Source organism: Triticum dicoccoides, chromosome 5A (genome assembly GCF_002162155.2).
Source record: "Triticum dicoccoides isolate Atlit2015 ecotype Zavitan chromosome 5A, WEW_v2.0, whole genome shotgun sequence".
Taxonomy (NCBI): Eukaryota; Viridiplantae; Streptophyta; class Magnoliopsida; order Poales; family Poaceae; genus Triticum; species Triticum dicoccoides.
In genome coordinates, this window is record NC_041388.1 from 514,475,195 (window position 1) to 514,497,216 (window position 22,022).

Below are 22,022 nucleotides of genomic sequence, written 5' to 3' on the forward strand. Positions count from 1 at the left end.
TAGATCGGAGCTCGAGGGACGTCACCGAGTTGAACGTGTGCAGAACTCGGAGGTGCTGTACGCTCGGTACTTGGATCGGTCGGATCGGGAAGTAGTACAACTACATCCTCTACGTTGTGTCAACGCTTCCGTTGCCGGTCTACGAGGGTACGTAGACAACACTCTCCCCTCTCGTTGCTATGCATCACCATGATCTTGTGTGTGCGTAGGAATTTTTTTGAAATTACTACGTTACCCAGCAGTGGCATAAGAGCCAGGTTTTATGCGTTGATGTTATGCACGAGTAGAACACAAGTGAGTTGTGGGCGATATAAGTCATACTGCTTACCAGCATGTCATACTTTCGTTCGGCGGTATTGTTGGATGAAGCGGCCCGGACCGACATTACGCGTACACTTACGCGAGACTGGTTCTACCGACGTGCTTTGCAGACAGGTGGCTGGCGGGTGTCAGTTTCTCCAACTTTAGTTGAACCGAGTGTGGCTACGCCCGGTCCTTGCGAAGGTTAAAACAGCACCAACTTGACAAACTATCGTTGTGGTTTTGATGCGTAGGTAAGAACGGTTCTTGCTAAGCCCGTAGCAGCCACGTAGAACTTGCAACAACAAAGTAGAGGACGTCTCACTTGTTTTTGCAGGGCATGATGTGATGTGATATGGTCAAGACATGATGCTAAGGCCCCGTTCGGAAGCTCGCTGGCTTCCGAAACGAGCCAACTTCTCGTGAAGCTGGCGCTAGTTGGATTCTCGTGGAGCCAGCGAGCGTTTGGTGCAGCAGTGGGGAGCAGCTGCGTATGCATGGGCTGGCAGCCTAGTAAGGTAGGATCAAGCCCATTCAGGTGGACAGGTGTAAAGCCCATTTCAGTAGTGAAAGCCAGCTGGGCTCACATGTGCGCTGCAGGCCAGATTAGAAGTAGGTTCTTTTTTTTGTCTGTACAGATTCCTTCGATTTTGGCTGTACAGAGAGATATTTCGATGTACAGAGAGCAGTTTTGGCTGTACAGAGAGCAGTTTTGGTTGTACAGAGAGCAGTTTTAGCTAGCACAAATGCAAAAAAATGTACTGAACATGTAGAGTTTTGAATTCCCTCAAGTTAAGATGAAGAACCACAAGGTTTGACATATGCAGTACCACAAAAGCTGCATCAAATTTGCATATGTTTGCAAATCAAACAGGGAACAAATAGTATGGACCAGAAGCATGACTTCACCAACCAAGAGCAACGGCCGTGGCTAGTTCATTCCTAAACCTATCCATGTCAGGAGCACTTGCCTCTGAAGTTGAAGCATCCGATGCACTCGGAGGAATAACATACTTCTTATATCTATCCGGAATTGTTGGCACATAATCCGGATCTCTTTCACATCGAATAAAGTGGAGATCATCTTTGTCATGGAGGCGAACATAGTTGTGCAATGTCATAGTAGCTGCAACAATCTTCATCTGTGTTTGGAACGAGTAGTTTGGCATCTTGAGGAGAATTTGCCATTTCATTTTCCACACTCCAAAGGTTCTCTCTATGCAATTGCGTTTGGAAGAGTGAATCTTGTTGAACTTCTCCTTAGGAGTATTTGGAGGTGAACCTCTTTGGAAGTCAGGGACATGATACCGTTCTCCTTTGTATGGTGCTAGATATCCATCTCTATTAGGATACCCGGCATCTACAAGGTAATACTTGCCTAAATTGACAACACACATACATGTTAGTTGGAGGATAGAGAACATCATGTGTAAACTTGTAATGAAAAGAAATGCTCACCCTTTGGAGGATGGGGGAAGGTGGGCCTGTCCTTCTCAATTGCATGGTATAATACATTTGTATCATGCATAGAACCAGGTTGCCCAATTGAAGCATAAGTGAAGTGCATATCGAAGTCACATACCGCCATCACATTCTGAGTTGTCATGCCCGTCCTCCCAATGTACCTAACTTTTGGTGGCCCATCGGGAATAGAAGCTCTTATATGAGTCCCATCAATTGCACCAATGCAATCTTTGAGATGAGGATAAGCCCTCCTATCCTTTTTAATTAGATCATGCACAATGTGGAAGTTTGGGTCTTGTGGCTTAAGGTAGTGAGATGCCATGTTCACCACACATTGTAGAACCTCATGGAATTTACGATGGATAGTATCCGCTGAATGTTTGAAGCGATTTTGAGTTCTTCTATTTGATTCACAACCTCCCAATGTCCACAAGAACATAGCAAGAGACTCATAAGTGCTAACAAAGGTTGTTTCTTTTAGACCATAGTTACGTACCAACAAGTCATGAAGATCAAAGAACACACTTGCCGTCATTCTCAACATTGTGTAGGTCTCTCCCGGTGTGGCAATAGTCTCGTGAAGCCATCCAAATCCACTCAAAATAGATTTACGAGGTTCAGCCTTCATCACCCAACTTTCACAATACTTGCCAAATATGACTGCTGCACCTGAACAAAGCATGTTCATATTATGTTGTTGATGCATAACCAAATTCCTCATTGTTTCATAACTATTGTCATCCTCACTATCACTATCCGATGACATCTGCCATATCAAACAATAGTTAGCATCAAGCAAAACAATATGTTCACCAACATAAGAATAAATATGTTCACCGACAAGATAATAATAGGTTCACCAACATAAGCATAAATATTGTTCCGAGCACAAGATAATAATAGGTTCGCCAACATAGGCATAAATATTGTACCGATAGCACAAGATAATAATAGGTTCGCCAACATAGGCATAAATATTGTACCGATAGCACAAGATAATAATAAGTTCACCAACATATGCATAAATATTGTTCCCATAGCTAAGATAAGATAGAACAAACTAGTTCCCATACTTGAGGTCAAACCTCCTACGCAACCAACCCTTTTGAGAGTCGGATGTCATGTGCAAGAACATCTCTCTTTGCTCTCTCTTCAGAAAGAGCTCAGTAGCAATGAAATGCTCATCAGTGTCGTCTGTTGCACCACAAGCACGAACTAAATCCATGGTAGAGGCAACAGAAATGGTCTCATCTTTCTGTAGAAAAGACTGAAACGATGTGTGTGAAGCTTGGGCAATAGAACTAATCTTTCTAATCTCCTCTTGCATCACTTGTGAAGTCTTCGATTTCTTGTTCTTCTCTGGAATCGTGACCCCAAGCCTCACTTTAGATGAACTAGCTACTGTCGGAGAAGGTTGCTCTTCACTATCATCCTCCAAATCAAGATCGGCGATTTCGTCAACATTCAAGGCTATTTTCAATGCCGAACTAGAGGGGGGAGGCAGACCAGATGCGGGGTTCCAATGGTCAGTGCCATCAACACTGATATCCTCAAACAAGACGCGCAAGCCTTCTTCGTTACGGAGTCCATGCTTCTTGAACTTGCCACAACCTGGAAGGTCCTATTGTATGAAAGAGAGACATTAGTACATAAAGCATGACAAGTTCAGATTTTATTTTCTGAGAAACATAAGCATGCGAACTTACAACTTTCGCCTTTTTCCACCACTCATTATCTTGTTTAACAGTGTTTTTCTCAAAGTCCCAACCCCCTCCAGTCTCGCGCAACTTGAGCTTCTTGAATGTGTTGTACTCACGTTTTAACTTGGTCCATTTGTTCCTCACTTGCTTTGGTGTGTACTCAAGCCCAGTTCTCATCAAGAACTCCTTTCCCACCTCATCATATGCACTGGGTGTCAAATGAGTGTTTGGCATGTTTCCAGCCTTCACTTGTTTCACAAACAACTCCACGATAATCCGAGTATTCTCATCGGTCCATTCGGCAGACCCAGTTGACGACATTTCTATACAAAAATGATATTACTTTACGGATACACATTTCCTCGAAAATATATGCCAAACAATCAGTGCCACCTCACAAATAGATACCAAAATCAGTAGCATCATGAACATGTAGCAACAATCAGTGTCCATTAGTATAAATCATGTGTCCAATTTTCCGGGAAACAATCACTACCATCTCACAAACAATCAGTAGCAGCACGAATATGTAGCAAACAATCATCATCCATCAGTATATAATCATGTCCCCAAATATATGGAAAATAAACTATACCAGCATGAACATGTACTACCAACATAAGGAAATTATTGATTTTATCTGAAATCAATTCATATCACTACAGACTGCACTACACATATATACGCAAAAAGTCCACACATCAGGTTCATATCACAGGAAATTGGGGCTGTCCACACACAGCGCATGAACTAGGCTGAATCAGAGTACTACAAGAGGGGGGAGGTGGCTGCTCACCTTGACCTGGGGGAATGGCTTCTATACCGTGGATCTTGTGGCTAGGCCCGTCGGGACCTCTACTTCGTGCGGCTGCCGGCGACGACCAACGGAGGGAGTGGCGGCAGATGGGGAGACAACACCACGGGGACTTTGGGCGGCTGCTGCGAGCGTCGATGGACGGAGACTTGCGGGGCGGGCTGTAGATCCGAGGAGCGGCGGCGGACGGCGGCGCGGCGGCCGACCGGTGACGGGGCGGCGGCTAGGGTTGCGACAGCAGAGGAGGTCGCCCCGTTCGTTTCTCTACGAGCAGAGTACGAGTTGAGGTGTGAGAGCAGAGGAGACGTCGAGGAAAACGATTCGAGTAGTTTACTTCGGGGTTGCATTGCTACCATAATTTTGAGCAACTCCCACTTCTGATATTTGCGAAGCTGGGCCTGGCCAGCTTCTCGTCTCCGTGATTTTTGCACTGTCGAATCCTCGTCTCCGCGGAGCCAGATTCTTGAAGTGGACTCATTCGGTGCGGCTTCTCGGAGCGATTTTTGGAAGCCAGCTCGTGGACTGCTTCCGAACGGGCCCTAAATTTTATTGTATGAGATGATCATGTTTTGTAACCGAGTTATCGGCAACTGGCAGGAGCCATATGGTTGTCGCTTTATTGTATGCAATGCAATCTCGCTGTAATGCTTTACTTTATCACTAAGCGGTAGCGATAGTCATGGAAGCATAAGATTGGCGAGACGACAACGATGCTACGATGGAGATAAAGGTGTCGCGCCGGTGATGATGGTGATCATGACGGTACTTCGAAGATGGACATCACAAGTACAAGATGATGATGGCCATATCATATCACTTATATTGATTGCATGTGATGTTTATCTTTTATGCATCTTATCTTGCTTTGATTGATGGTAGCATTATAAGATGATCTCTCACTAAATTTCAAGATAAAAGTGTTCTCCCTGAGTATGCACCGTTGCCAAAGTTCGTCGTTCCCAGACACCACGTGATGATCAGGTGTGATAAGCTCTACGTCCATCTACAACGGGTCAAGCTAGTTTTGCACACGCAGAATACTCAGGTTAAACTTGACGAGCCTAGCATATGCAGATATGGCCTCGGAACACTGAGACCGAAAGGTTGAGCATGAATCATATAGTAGATATGATCAACATAGTGATGTTCACCATTGAAAACTACTCCATTTCACGTGATGATCGGTTATGGTTTAGTTGATTTGGATCACGTGATCACTTAGAAGATTAGAGGGATGTCTGTCTAAGTGGGAGTTCTTAAGTAATATGATTAATTGAACTTTAATTTCATGAACTTAGTCCTAGTAGTATTAGCATATCTATGTTGTAGATCAATAGCTCGCGTTTAGCTCCCCTGTTTTATTTTTGATATGTTCCTAGAGAAAATTAAGTTGAAAGATGTTAGTAGCAATGATGCAGATTGGATCCGTGATCTGAGGATTATCCTCATTGCTGCACAGAAGAATTATGTCCTTAATGCACCGCTAGGTGACAGACCTATTGCATGAGCAGATGCAGACATTATGAACGTTTGGCTAGCTCAATATGATGACTACTTGATAGTTTAGTGCACCATGCTTAAATGGCTTAGAATCGGGACTTCAAAGACGTTCTGAACGTCATGGACCATATGAGATGTTCCAGGAGTTGAAGTTAATATTTCAAGCAAATACCCGAGTTGAGAGATATGAAGTCTCCAACAAGTTCTATAGCTAAAAGATGGAGGAGAATAGCTCAAGCAGTGAGCATGTGCTCAGATTGTCTGGGTACTACTATCGCTTGAATCAAGTGGGAGTTAATCTTCCAGATAAGATAGTGATTGACAGAATTCTCTAGTCACCATCACCAAGTTAGTAGAACTTCGTGATGAACTATGATATGCAAGGGATAACGGAAACGATTCCCAAGCTCTTCGTAATGCTGAAATCAACGAAGGAAGAAATCAAGAAAAATACCAAGTGTTGATGGTAGACAAAACCACTAGTTTCAAGAAAAGGGCAAAGGGAAGAAGGGGAACTTCAAGAAAAACGTCAAGCAAGTTGCTGCTCAAGTGAAGAAGCCCAAGTCTGGTCCTAAGCCTGAGACTAAGTGCTTCTACTGCAAAGGGACTGGTCACTGGAAGCGGAACTGCCCCAAGTATTTGGCGGATAAGAAGGATGGCAGAATGAACAAAGGTATATTTGATATACGGATTATTGATGTGTATTTTACTAGTGTTCGTAGCAACCCCCCGGTATTTGATACTGGTTCAGTTGCTAAGAGTAGTAACTCGAAACGGCAGTTGCAGAATGAACAGAGACTAGTTAATGGTGAAGTGAGGATGTGTGTTGGAAGTGGTTCCAAGATTGATATGATCATCATCGCACACTCACTATACTTTCGGGATTAGTGTAGAACCTAAATAAGTGTTATTTGGTGTTTGCATTGAGCATGAATATGATTTGGTCATGTTTATTGCAATACGGTTATTCATTTAAGTAAGAGAATAAATTGTTGTTCTGTTTACATATATGGTTACACACCCAATGAAAATGGTTCGTTGGATCTCGATCGTAGTGATACACATATTCATAATATTGAAACCAAAAGATGCAAATTTAATAATGATAGTGCAACTAATTTGTGGCACTGCCATTTAGGTCATATTGGTATAAAGCGCATGAAGAAACTCCATGCTGATGGACTTTTGGAATCACTTGATTATGAATCAGTTGATGCTTGCGAACCATGCCTCATGGGCAAGATGACTAAGACTCCGTTCTCCGGAACAATGCAGCAAGCAACAGATTTGTTGGAAATCATGCATACTGATGTATGTGGTCCGATGAATATTGAAGCTCGCGGCAGGTATCATTATTTTCTGATCTTCACAGATGATTTGAGCAGATATGAGTATATCTACTTGATGAAACACAAGTCTGAAACATTTGAAAAGTTCAAAGAATTTCAGCGTAAAGTGGAGAATCATCGTAACAAAATATAAGTTTCTACGATATGATCGCAGAAGTAAAATATTTGAGTTGCGAGTTTGGCCTTCAGTTAAAACAATGTGAAATAGTTTCACTACTCACGCCACCTGGAACACCATAGTGTAATGGTGTGTCCAAACGTCGTAACCGTGCTTCATTAGATATGGTGTCATCTATGACGTCTCTTACTGATTTACCGCTATCGTTTTGGGGTTATGCATTAGAGACAGCTACATTCACGTTAAATAGGGCACCATCTAAATCCGTTGAGACGACACCGTATGAACTATGGTTTGGCAAGAAACCTAAGCTGTCGTTTCTTAAAGTTTGAGGTTGCAATGCTTATGTGAAAAAGTTTCAACCTGATAAGCTCAAACCCAAATCGGAGAAGTGCGTCTTCATAGGATACCCAAAAGAAAATGTTGGGTTCACCTTCTATCACAGATCCGAAGGCAAGATATTCGTTGTTGAGAATGGATCCTTTCTAAAGAAGGAGTTTCTCTCGAAAGAAGTGAGTGGGAGGAAAGTAGAACTTGATGAGGTAACTGTACTTGCTCCCTTATTGGAAAGTAGTTCATCACAGAAATCTGTTTCTGTGACTCCTACACCAATTAGTGAGGAAGCTAATGATGATGATCATGTAACTTCAGATCAAGTTACTACCGAACCTCGTAGGTAAACCAGAGTGAGATCTGCACCAGAGTGGTATGGTAATCATGTTCTAGAGGTCATGTTACTTCACCATGACAGACCTACGAACTATGAGGAAGCGATGATGAGCCCAGATTCCACGAAATGGCTTGAGGCCATGAAATCTGAGATGAGATCCCAACAATAGCATACTTTATAGAACTTATGACTGAGGCATACGGAATGACTTTTCATTCTCTTTCTATTTTCTGCTGTGGTCGGGTTTTGAGTATTTACTCAACATCACACCTTGCAACACAGGAAAGAACTCTTTCTTTGACTGTTCCATTTTGAACTACTTCAAAATCTTGTCAAGGTATGTACTCACTGAAAAAACTTATCAAGCGTCTTGATCTATCTCTATAGATCTTGATGCTCAATGTGTAAGCAGCTTCATCGAGGTCTTTCTATGAAAAACTCTTTTCAAACACTCCTTTATGCTTTCCAGAAAATTCTACATTATTTCCGATCAACAATATGTCATTCACATATACTTATCAGAAATGCTATAGTGCTCCCACTCACTTTCTTGTAAATACAGGCTTCACCGCAAGTCTGTATAAAACCATATGCTTTGATCACTTTATCAAAGCATATATTCCAACTCCAAGATGCTTGCACCAGTCCATAGATGGATCGCTGGAGCTTGCTCACTTTGTTAGCACCTTTAGGATTGACAAAACCTTCTGGTTGCATCATATACAACTCTTCTTTTAAGAAATCCATGAAGGAATGCAGTTTTGACATCCATTTGCCAGATTTCATAAAATGCAGCAACTGCTAACAAGATTCGGACAAACTTTTAAGCATCGATATGGGTGAGAAGGTCTCATCATAGTCAAGTCCTTGAACTTGTTGTCGAAAACCTTTCGCAACAAGTCGAGCTTTGTAGACAGTAACATTACCATTAGCATTTATCTTCTTCTTGAAGATCCATTTATTCTCGATGGCTTGCCGATCATCGGGCAAGTCAACCAAAGTCCTCACTTTGTTCTCATACATTGATCCCATCTCAGATTTCATGGCCTCTAGCCATTTTTCAGAAGCTGGGCTCATCATCACTTCCTCATAGTTCGTAGGTTCGTCATGATCAAGTAACTTGACATCGAGAACAGGATTACTGTACCACTCTGGTGTGGATCTCACTCTGGTTGACCTACGAGGTTCGTTAGTAACTTGATCTGAAGTTACATGATCTTCATCATTAGCTTCCTCACTAATTGGTGTAGGAGTCAAAGGAACATATTTCTATGATGAACTACTTTCCAATAAGGGAGCAGGTACAGTTACCTCATCAAGTTCTACTTTCCTCCCACTCACTTCTTTTGAGAGAAACTCCTTCTCTAGAAAGGATCCATTCTTAGCAACGAATGTCTTGCCTTCGGATCTGTGATAGAAGGTATACCCAACTGTCTACTTTGGGTATCCTATGAAGACACATTTCTCAGATTTGGGTTCGAGCTTATCAGGTTGAAACTTTTTCACATAAGCATCGCAGCCCCAAACTTTAAGAAACGACAACTTAGGTTTCTAGCCAAACCACAGTTCATATGGTGTCGTCTCAATGGATTTAGATGGTGCCCTATTTAACATGAATGCAGCTATCTCTAATGCATAACCCCAACATGATAGTGATAAATCGGTAAGAGACATCATAGATCGCACCATATCTAATAAAGTATGGTTATGACATTCGGACACACCATTACGCTGTGGTGTTCCAGGTGGTGTGAGTTGCGAAACTATTTCGCATTGTTTCAAATGAAGACCAAACTCGTAACTCAAATATTCTCCTTCACGATCAGATCGCAGAACCTTTATTTTCTTGTTACAATGATTTTCCACTTCACTCTGAAATTCTTTGAACTTTTCAAATGTTTCAGACTTATGTTTCATCAAGTAGATATACCCATATCTACTCAAATCATCTATGAAGGTCAGAAAATAACGATACCCGCCATGAGCCTCAACACTCATCGAACCGCATACATCAGTATGTATTATTTCCAATAAGTCAGTTGCTCGCTCCATTGTTCCGGAGAACGGAGTCTTGGTCATCTTGCCTATGAGGCATGGTTCGCAAGCATCAACTGATTCATAATCAAGTGATTCCAAAAGCCCATCAGTATGGATTTTCTTCATGCGCTTTACACTAATATGACCTAAATGGAAGTGCCACAAATAAGTTGCACTATCATTATTAACTTTGCATCTCTTGGTTTCAATATTATGAATATGTGTATCATTACGATCGAGATTCAATAAACCATTCACCTTGGGTGTATGACCATTGAAGGTTTTATTCATGCAGACAGAACAACAATTATTCTCTGACTTTAAATGAATAAGTGTATTGCAATAAACATGATCAAATCATGTTCATGCTTAACGCAAACACCAAATAACATTTATTTAGGTTCAACACTAATCCCGAAAGTATAGGGAGTGTGTGATGATGATCATATCAATTTCAGAACCACTTCCAACACACATCGTCACTTTACCCTTAACTAGTCTCTGTTCATTCTGCAACTCCCGTTTTGAGTTACTAATCTTAGCAACTGAACTAGTATCAAATACTGAGGGGTTGCTATAAACACTAGTAAAGTACACATCAATAACATGTATATCAAATATACCTTTGTTCACTTTGCCATCTTTCTTATCCGCCAAATACTTGGGGCAGTTCTGTTTCCAGTGACCAGTCCCTTTGCAGTAGAAGCACTTAGTCTCAGGCTTAGGTCTAGACTTGGGCTTCTTCACTTGAGCAGCGACTTGCTTGTCGTTCTTCTTGAAGTTCCCCTTCTTCCCTTTACCCTTTTCTTGAAACTAGTGGTCTTTTCAACCATCAACACTTGATGCTTTTCTTGATTTCTACCTTCGTCGATTTCTGCATCACGAAGAGCTTGGGAATCATTTCTGTTATCCCTTGCATATTATAGTTCATCACTAAGTTCTAGTAACTTGGTGATAGTGACTAGAGAACTTTGTCAATTACTATGTTATCTGGAAGATTAACTCCCACTTGATTCAAGCAATTGCAGTACCCAGTCAATCTGAGCACATGCTCACTGGTTGAGCTATTCTCCTGCATCTTTGTAGGCAAAGTACTGTCAGAGGTATCCTACCTCTTGACACGGGCATGAGTATAAAATACTAATTTCAACTCTTGGAACATCTTATATGCTCCGTGGCATTCAAAATATTTTTGGAGTCCCGGTTCTAAGATGTAAAGCATGGTGCACTAAACTATCAACTAGTCATCATACCGAGCTTTGCCAAATGCTCATAACGTCTGCATATGCTCCTGCAATAGGTCCGTCACCTCGCGGTGCATCAAGAACATAATTCTTCTGTCCAGCAATGAGGATAATCCTCAGATCAAGGATCCAATCCGCATCATTTCTACTAACATCTTTCAATTCATTTTTCTCTAGGAACATATCAAAAATAAACAGGGAGCTACATCGCAAGCAATTGATCTACAACATAGATATGCAAATACTATCAGGACTAAGTTCATGATAAATTAATGTTCAACTAATCATATTACTTAAGAACTCCCACTTAGATAGACATCCCTCTAGTCATCTAAATGATCATGTGATCCAAATCAACTAAACCATGTCCGATCATCACGTGAGATGGAGTAGTTTTCAATGGTGAACATCACTATGTTGATCATATCTACTATATGATTCACGCTCGACCTTTCGGTCTCCAGTGTTCCGAGGCCATATCTGCATATGCTAGGCTCATCAAGTTTAACCCGAGTATTCTGTGTGTGCAAAACCGGCTTGCACCAGTTGTATGTGAACGTAGAACTTATCACACCCGATCATCACGTGGTGTCTCGGCACGACGAACTGTCACAACGGTGCATACTCAGGGAGAACACTTATACCTTGAAATTTAGTGAGAGATCATCTTAAAATGCTACCGTCGATCTAAGCAAAACAAGATGCATAAAGGATAAACATCACATCCAATCAAAATATGTGACATGATATGGCCATGATCATCTTGCGCCTTTGATCTCCATCTCCAAAGTACCGTCATGATCTCTATTGTCACCGGCATGACACCATGATCTCCATCATCCTAATCTCTATCAATGTGTCGTCACATGGTCGTCTCGCCAACTATTGCTCTTGCAACTATTGCTATCGCATAGCGATAAAGTAAAGCAATTGTTTGGCGCTTGCATCTTATGCAATAAAGAGACAACCATAAGGCTTCTGCCAGTTGCCGATAACTTCAACAAAACATGATCATCTCATACAACAATTTATATATCATCACATCTTGACCATATCATATCACAACATGCCTTGCAAAAATAAGTTAGACGTCCTCTACTTTGTTGTTGCAAGTTTTACATGGCTGCTACGGGCTGAGCAAGAACCGTTCTTACCTACGCATCAAAAACCACAACACGGTATAGTGATTGCTTTTTGATCTTCAGAAAGAACCCTGTTCATTGAATACGATTCAACTAAAGCTGAGAAACAGACACCCACTAGCCACCTGTGTGCGAAGCACGTCAGTAGAACCAGTCTCCCGTAAGCATACGCATAATGTCGGTCTGGGCCGCTTCATCCAACAATGCCGCTGAATCAAGAATCAACTAGTGATGGCAAGCAATATGTATATACACACGCCCACAACTCCTTTGTGTTCTACTCATGCATATAACATCTACGCATAGACCTGGCTCGAATGCGACTGTTGGGGAACGTAGTAATTTCAAAAAAATTCCTACGCACACGCAAGATCATGGAGATGCATAGCAACGAGAGGGAAGAGTATCGTCCACGTACCCTCGTAGATCGTAAGCGGAAGCGTTATGAGAACACGGTTGATGTAGTCGAACGTCTTCACGATCCGACCGATCCAAGTACCGAACGCACGGCACCTTCGAGTTCAGCACACGTTCAGCTCGATAACGTCCCACGAACTCCGATCCAGCAGAGCTTCACGGGAGAGTTCCGTCAGCACGACGGCATGTTGACGGTGATGATGTTGCTACCAACGCAGGGCCTCGCCTAAGCACTGCTATGATATGATCGACGTGGATTATGGTGGAGGGGGGCACCGCACATGGCTAAGGGATCAATGATCAACTTGTGTGTCCATGGGGTGCCCCCTTCCCCCGTATATAAAGGAGTGGAGGAGGGGGATGGCTAGCCCTCTACTATGGCGCGCCTTGGGGAGTCCTACTCCCACCGGGAGTAGGATTCCCCCCTTCCATGTAGTAGGAGTAGGAGAGAAGGAAAGGGAAAAGAGAAGAGAAGGAAGGAGGGGGCGCCGCCCCTCCCCCTAGTCCAATTCGGACTAGGCCTTGGGGGACGTGCAACCTGCCCTAGGCAGCCCCTCTCTCTTTCCCCTAAAGCCCAATAAGGCCCATATACTCCCCGGCGAATTCCCGTAACTCTCTGGTACTCTGATAAATACTCGAACCACTCAGAACCTTTCCGATGTCCGAATATAGCCTTCCAATATATCGATCTTTACGTCTTGAACATTTCAATACTCCTCATCATGTCCCTGATATCATCCGGGACTCCGAACAACCTTCCGTGCATCAAAACACATAAACTCATAATACAAATCGTCACCAAACTTTAAGCGTGCGGACCCTACGGGTTCAAGAACTATGTAGACATGACCGAGACACGTCCCAGGTCAATAACCAATAGCGGAACTTGGATGTTCATATTGGCTCCCACATATTCTACGAAGATCTTTATCGGTCAAACCGCATAACAACATACGTTGTTCCCTTTGTCATCGGTATGTTACTTGCCCGAGATTCGATCGTCGGTTTCTCAATACCTAGTTCAATCTCGTTATCGGCAAGTCTCTTTACTCGTTCCATAATACATCATCCCGCAACTAACTCATTAGTTACATGCTTGCAAGGCTTATAGTGATGTGAATTACCGAGTGGGCCTAGAGATACCTCTCTGACAATCGGAGTGACAAATCCTAATCTTGATTTATGCCAACTCAACAAGTACCATCAGAGACACCTGTAGAGCACCTTTATAATCACCCAGTTATGTTGTGACGTTTGGTAGCTGATACGTCTCCAACGTATCTATAATTTTTGATTGCTCCATGCTATATTATCTACTATTTTGGACTATATTGGGTTTATTTTCCACTTTTATATTATTTTTGGGACTAACCTATTAACCGGAGGCCCAGCCCAGAATTGCTGTTTTTTGCCTATTTCAGTGTTTCGAAGAAACGGAATATCAAACGGAGTCCAAACGGAATAAAATCTTCAGGAACGTGATTTCTCACCGAACGTGATCCAGGAGACTTGGACCCTGCTCCAATGAACAATACAGGCGGTCATGAGGGTGGGGGCGCCCCCCCTAGGGCGCGCCCCCTGCCTCGTGGGCCCCTCGTTGCTCCTCCGGCATACTTCTTCCCCCTATATATACACACGTACCCCCAAACGATCAGAACAGGAGCCAAAAACCTAATTCCACCGCCGCAACTTTCTGTATCCACCAGATCCCATCTTGGGGCCTGTTTCGGAGCTCCACCGGAACAGGGCCGTCATCACGGAGGGCTTCTACATCATCATAGCCTCTCCGATGAAGTGTGAGTAGTTTACCTCAGACCTTCGGGTCCATAGTTAGTAGCTAGATGGCTTCTTCTCTCTCTTTGAATCTCAATACAAAGTTCTCCCCCTCTCTTGGGGAGATCTATTCGATGTAATCTTATTTTTGTGGTGTGTTTCTTGAGACCGATGAATTGTGGGTTTATGATCAAGTCTATCTATGAATAATATTTGAATCTTCTTTGAATTCTTTTATGTATGATTGGTTATCTTTGCAAGTCTCTTCGAATTATCCGTTCGGTTTGGCCAACTAGATTGGTAGTTCTTGCCATGGGAGAAGTGCTTAGCTTTGGGTTCGATCTTGCGGTGTCCTTTCCCAGTGACAGAAGGGGCAGCAAGGCACGTATTGCATCGTTGCCATCGAGGATAACAAGATGGGGTTTATTTCATATTGCATGAATTTATCTCTTTACATCATGTCATCTTGCTTAAGGTGTTACTCTGTTTTTAACTTAATACTCTAGATGCATGCTGGATAGCGGTCGATAGTGGAGTAATAGTAGTAGATGCAGAATCGTTTCGATCTACTTGTCATGGACGTGATGCCTATATACATGATCGTGCCTAGATATTCTCATAACTATGCTCAATTCTGTCAATTGCTCAACAGTAATTTGTTCACCCACCGTAGAATACTTATGCTCTTGAGAGAAGCCACTAGTGAAACCTATGGCCCCCGGGTCTATTCTCATCATATCAATCTCCATCACTTTAATCTTGTTTTGCTTTTTACTTTGCTTTTACTTTTTACTTTGCATGTTTATACCAAAAATATTATATCTATCAGATCTCACTCTCGTAAGTGACCTGAAGGGATTGACAACCCCTAATCGTGTTGGTTGCGAGTAGCTATCGCTTTGTGCAGGTAAGAGGGACTTGAGTGTGGCCTCCTACTGGATTGATACATTGGTTCTCAAAAACTGAGGGAAATACTTACGCTACTCTGCTGCATCATCCCTTCCTCTTCGGGGAAAACCAACGCAAGCTCAAGACGTACCAAGAAGGATTTCTGGCGCCGTTGCCGGGGACTGTACGCAAAAAGTCAACATACCAAGTACCCATCACAATCCCTATCTCTCGCATTACATTATTTGCCATTTGCCTCTCGTATTCCTCTTCCCCCAATTCACCCTTGCCGTTTTATTTGCCCTCTCTTCTATCCTCCCTCTCTATTTGCCACTTTTGCCCGCTTGCTTTTTGTTTGCTCGTGTGTTAGATTGCTTGTTTGTCGCGATGGCTCAACCGAGATTTGGTGATCTCCACCTCAAAAGGTTAGAGGAGATCGAAACCAACGTTAGGAAGTTTATAGTTTTGCAATTTGAGCATAATAATTTCTTTAGAAACGAGCTTAAGGAAAAAAAGTTTTATGAGTTATATGAATAAAGAGCTAAATGATATGTCTAAAGAATTTGATGGTATAAGATCCCAAATTGCTCGTCTAGAAAAAATGACTGCTGAAATTTCAGATATGCAAGCCACCTTAGGCAATAAGATGGCCGCTAAACCAAATACATATGAAAATCAAGATGAAGATCTAAAAGTTATTGATGTGTCCCCTATTAAATCTTGGTTTTGCAATATGAATCTTGATGAAACTGAATATGATCTTCCTTTACCTACAAGGCGTTCTAAAAATTTGGAGTATTTAGATCTTAATGATGAAATTGATGAAAGTGGGATTGAAAGAAATAAAAATCTAGATGTTGCTAAACCCACTATATTGGATTTCAAGGAATTTAATTATGAAAATTTCTCTTTAATTGATTGTATTTCCCTGTTGCAATCCGTGCTAAATTCTCCACATGCTTATAGTCAAAATAAAGCCTTCACCGAACATATTGTTGATGCCTTGATGCAATCTTATGAAGAAAAACTTGAGTTGGAAGTTTCTATCCCTAGAAAACTCTATGATGAGTGGGAACCAACTATTAAAATTAAAATTAAAGATCATGAGTTTTATGCTTTGTGTGATTTGGGTGCTAGTGTCTCTACTATTCCCAAGACTTTGTGTGATTTACTAGATTTCCGTAATTTCGATGATTGCTCTCTAAACTTGCATCTTGCGGATTCCACTATTAAGAAACCTATGGGAAGAATTAATGATGTTCTTATTGTTGCAAATAGGAATTATGTGCCCGTATATTTCATTGTTCTTGATATAGATTGCAATCCTTCTTGCCCTATTATTCTTGGTAGACCTTTCCTTAGAACGGTTGGTGCGATTATTGATATGAAGGAAGGGAATATTAGATTTCAATTTCCATTAAAAAAGGGCATGGAACACTTTCCAAGAAAGAAAATAAAATTGACATATGAAACTATCATGAGATCCACTTATGGATTGCCTACCAAAGATGGCAATACCTAGATCTATCCTCGCTTTTATGCATAGCTAGGGGCGTTAAACGATAGCGCTTGTTGGGAGGCAACCCAATTTTATTTTTATTATTTTCTTTTTGCTCCTGATTAGTAATAAATAAATTATTTAGCCTCTGTTTTGGTTGTGTTTTTTGTGTTTAGTTAGTGTTTGTGCCAAGTAGAACCGTTGGGAAGACTTGGGGAAAGTCTTGTTGAACTTGCTGTAAAAACAGAAACTTTGGCGCTCACAAGAACTGCTGTCATTTTTATTTGGAGAGTGATATTTAGTTAATTCTTTTTGAAGATGATTAATAGATAAATTCCTCACGTCCATCAATTTATTTTAGAATTTTTGGGGTTCCAGATCTTGCGCTAGCTACAGATTACTATAGACTGTTCTGTTTTTGACAGATTCTGTTTTTCGTGTGTTGTTTGCTTATTTTGATGAATCTATGGTTAGTAAATTAGTTTATAATCCATAGAGAAGTTGGAATACAGTAGGTTTAACACCAATATAAATAAATAATGAGTTCATTACAGTACCTTGAAGTGGTCTTTTGTTTTCTTTTGCTAACGGAGCTCACGAGTTTTCTATTTTGAGTTTTGTGTTGCGAAGTTTTCAAGTTTTGGGTGAATTCTTTTGATGGATCATGGAACAAGGAGTGGCAAGAGCCTAAGATTGGGGATGCCCATGGCACCCCCAAGATAATCCAAGGACACCAAAAATTCAAAGCTTGGGGATGCCCCGGAAGGCATCCCCTCTTTCATCCACTTCCATCGGTAATTTACTTGGAGCTATATTTTTATTCACCAACATGATATGTGTTTTGCTTGGAGCTTCTTGTATTATTTGTGTCTTTGTGTCTTAGTATACCACAATCATCCTTGGTGTACACACCTTTTGAGAGAGCCATACATGAATTAAAATTTGATAGAATACTCTATGTGCTTCACTTATATCTTTTGAGCTAGGTAGTTTTGCTCTATGTGCTTCACTTATATCTTTTGAGTTTTATAATTTTGCTCTATGTGCTTCACTTAGATCTTTTAGAGCACGGTGGTGGATTTGGTTTAAAGAAACTATTGATCTCTCATGCTTCACTTAAATTATTTTGAGAGTCTCTTAATAGCATGGTAATTTGCTTAATAATAATATGCTTGGTGTTCAAGATTTGTGAAACTTTCTTTTAAGTGTGTTGAATACTAAGAAAATATTGAAACAGGATAATTGTTTTGAGATATGGAGGTGATAATATTAAAGTCATGCTAGTTGAGTAGTTGTGAATTTAAAGAATACTTGTGTTAAAGTTTGTGATTCCCGTAGCATGCACGTATGGTGAACCGTTATGTGATGAAGTCGGAGCATGATTTATTTATTGATTGTATTCCTTATGAGTGGCGGTCGGGGATGAGCGATGGTCTTTTGCTACCAATCTATCCCCCTAGGAGCATGCGCGTAATACTTTGCTTTGATAACTTCTAGATTTTTGCAATAAGTACATGATTTCTTTATGACTAATGTTGAGTCCATGGATTATACGCACTCTCACCCTTCCACCTTTGCTAGCCTCTCTAATACCACGCACCTTTCGCCGGTATCATACACCTACCATATACGTTCCTCAAAACAGCCACCATACCTACCTATTATGGCATTTCCATAGCCATTCCGAGATATATTGCCATGCAACTTTCCACCATCTATTTCATCATGACACACTCCATCATTGTCATATTGCATATCCCGGTACACCGCCGGATGCATTCACATAGAGTCATATTTTGTTCTAAGTATCGAGTTGTAATTGTTGAGTTATAAGAAAAATAAAAGTGTGATGATCATCATTATTAGAGCATTGTCCCAAGTGAGTAAAGAATGATGGAGACTATGATTCCCCCATAAGTCGGGATGAGACTCCGGACGAAAAATAAATAAAAGAGGCCAAAGAAGCCCAAATAAAAAGAGGCCATAAAAAAAGAGAAAAGGCCCAAATAAAAAATGAGAGAAAAAGAGAGAAGGGACAATGTTAATATCCTCTTACCACACTTGTGCTTCAAAGTAACACCATGATCTTCATAGTAGAGAGTCTCTCATGTTATCACTTTCATATACTAGTGGGAATTTTACATTATAGAACTTAGCTTGTATATTCCAATGATGGGCTTCCTCAAATTGCCCTAGGTCTTGATGAGCAAGAAAGTTGGATGCACACCCGCTTAGTTTCTTTTTGAGCTTTCATATACTTATAGCTCTAGTGCATCCGTTGCATGGCAATCCCTACTCACTCACATTGATATCTATTGATGGTCATCTCCATAGCCCGTTGATACGCCTAGTTGATGTGAGACTATCTTCTCCACAACCACCATTCTATTCCACCTATAGTGCTATATCCATGGCTCACGCTCATGTATTGCGTGAAGATTGAAAAAGTTTTGAAAAAGTTAGAGTATGAAACAATTGCTTGGCTCATCATCGGGGTTGTGCATGATCTAAATACTTTGTGTGGTGAAGATAGAGCATAGCCAGACTATATGATTTTGTAGGGATAACTTTCTTTGGCCATGTTATTTTGAGAAGACATAATTGCTTTGTTAGTATGCTTGAAGTATTATTATTTTTATGTCAATATAAACTTTTGTCTTGAATCTTTTGAATCTGAATATTCATACCACAATTAAGAAGATTTGCATTGAAATTATGCCAGGTAGCACTCGGCATAAAAAATTCTCTTTTTATCATTTACCTACTCGAGGACGAGCAGGAATTAAGCTTGGGGATGCCTGATACATCTCCAATGTATCTATAATTTTTGATTGCTCCATGCTATATTATCTATTGTTTTGGACTATATTGGGCTTTATTTTCCACTTTTATATTATTTTTGGGACTAACCTATTAACCGGAGGCCTAGCCCAGAATTGATGTTTTTTGCCTATTTCAGTGTTTCGAAGAAACGGAATATCAAACGGAGTCCAAACGGAATAAAATCTTCGGGAACGTGATTTTCTCACCGAACGTGATCCAGGAGACTTGGACCCTGCTCCAAGGAACAAAAGAGGCGGTCACGAGGGTGGGGGGCGCCCCCCCTATGGCGCGCCCCCTGCCTCATGGGCCCCTCGTTGCTCCTCCAGCGTACTGCTTCCTCCTATATATACACATGTACCCCCAAACGATCAGAATAGGAGCCAAAAAACCTAATTCCACCGCCGCAACTTTCTGTATCCACCAGATCCCATCTTGGGGCCTGTTCTGGAGCTCCGCCGGAAGAGGGCCATCATCACGGAGGGCTTCTACATCATTCATGACAAGATGGAAATCATTCATGAATATGTTGTTACATAAATTACTCTTATATTAATACCAACATGGAAATCATTCATGACAAGATGGTTGAGGTTACAAAATAGGACGGACCACACGTGGGCTGTTACAAGGGAGGAGCAGAATATGCTGTTGATTATGGCATCAACATCACACAAGCATTTTTTGCTTTCATATGATGCTTGAAAGCGACGAGTACAAGAAAATAAAACAAGATAGTCATCCCTATACACATAATAGTGCGGCTTCCCAATGGCTCAAATGAAACTGATGCCTTTTCCCTTTTTGAATTAGAGGCATCCATCTCCCTCAATAACCACCGAGTAACCAATGTCCTGAGATAAACTTCATAACCAACATTAATCACCCTAACCCCATTGTCATCAACACCAAATACCATTGGGGAACAATGTCATCCAACCATCTATGACGACAAGACCTTCGAATAAGAAGTCATGGGTTTTCATTAAGTTTATAATTAATTACATTTACCATTTGAAATAAACTTTTGAAACATTTCATTTTCAATTAATTTTTAAGTTTCCATCAAAATATTCAATGCAAATTTGTTCAATTATTTTGGTGCATTAGAAAAAATGACATGGTTTTTCAACCTTTTGTATTATTTTAGTGAGAGCTCATTGTTTGAATATTTTTACAAAGTATTTAAATAGTATTCACAAAAAAATCAATAACTTCACTCTTAATTTCAATATATTTAAAAAATACATAAAATATTTAATTATTTATCTCATTTTCATTAACATCACACCAAGATTTTACACAAATTTCAATTATTATAGTCACACTTGAGTCCTTTTCTAAAAATTTCACGGCGATACCACACAAATTCCAGTTCCTTCCGTCTCTTATTAAACTAAGAAATATTTGAACAAAAAATTGAACTGTCATTGGAATAATTTTTGCAAGTGAAAACACCTTGTTAATGATTGTGAAACCAAATGAGTGTGAACTGTATTTGAAATGTATGTTGATTGTTTCTAAGAAAACAAATATGAAAAACATAATTGATATTCGTGTGGAATGTCGGTTAAATGTTTCCAAAATTTATTAAATATTTCCGAATGTTCTTAAATTTATTTGAACAGGCACTGAAACTTTGTTGAGACAAAAGGAAATTTCATTGATATAAAATCTAAAATTGGCAACTAGTTGGAAGAATAATGATATTATAGTTTTAAGCTATTTAAAGAAGAAGAAATTTAGAACTTGTATTTTAATTTTCTAAAAATATTAATGTCACTTCGAAATTATTTTTGTCTTAATTTTCAAGTATTTGATAGTGTTTGAATTCCTAAAGTTGATTTTTATTTTGTGCACAAAGATACTTGAATGTATTGAAATGTTTTTTTAATTTACATGGTTGTTAATACAATAAACTTAAATGTTGTAATTTGAAAATGATAGGAATACAGGGTTAAGTGGGAAGATTCCTTGTTTGTTGGTAGCTACCGATTTGTTGAGGACACTCCGCTACCCATAATCGTGGTCCATTAGAACAAATCTAGGAGAGTCATCAAAATGGAAGCTCCATGATCATTGTGTATTGTACTTCAAAAATTATGGAAGCTCGAGAGATAACGCGCAAACTTAGAGTCTCCATATTTTCTACCTCCATAATCCTGGAACCAGTTGACACTGGGTTATCCTTTTTCTCCAACCTATCTACCATCCCGAGTGAAGGTGAAGGGGCACCCAAAGTTTTCTTTTAGCCACATCCAGGCCACATGCATTATGCCACTATCGTA

At 40.6% G+C, this 22,022-nt stretch overlaps 1 protein-coding gene across 1 annotated transcript in view; it reads right to left on the bottom strand.

Annotated features, from left to right (window-relative positions):
• Positions 1–2,823: 2,823 nt before the first annotated feature.
• Positions 2,824–22,022, bottom strand: part of LOC119299825 — a 29,733-nt gene continuing 10,534 nt past the window's right edge. The window contains exons 2-5 of the mRNA XM_037576965.1: positions 4,261–4,501; positions 3,830–3,857; positions 3,609–3,777; positions 2,824–3,385 (exon numbers count right to left, since the gene is read on the bottom strand). Of these exons, the coding sequence (XP_037432862.1) occupies positions 2,825–3,385; positions 3,609–3,777; positions 3,830–3,857; positions 4,261–4,501 (999 nt within the window). The 3' untranslated portion in view covers position 2,824. The remainder of the gene's footprint in view (positions 3,386–3,608; positions 3,778–3,829; positions 3,858–4,260; positions 4,502–22,022) is intronic.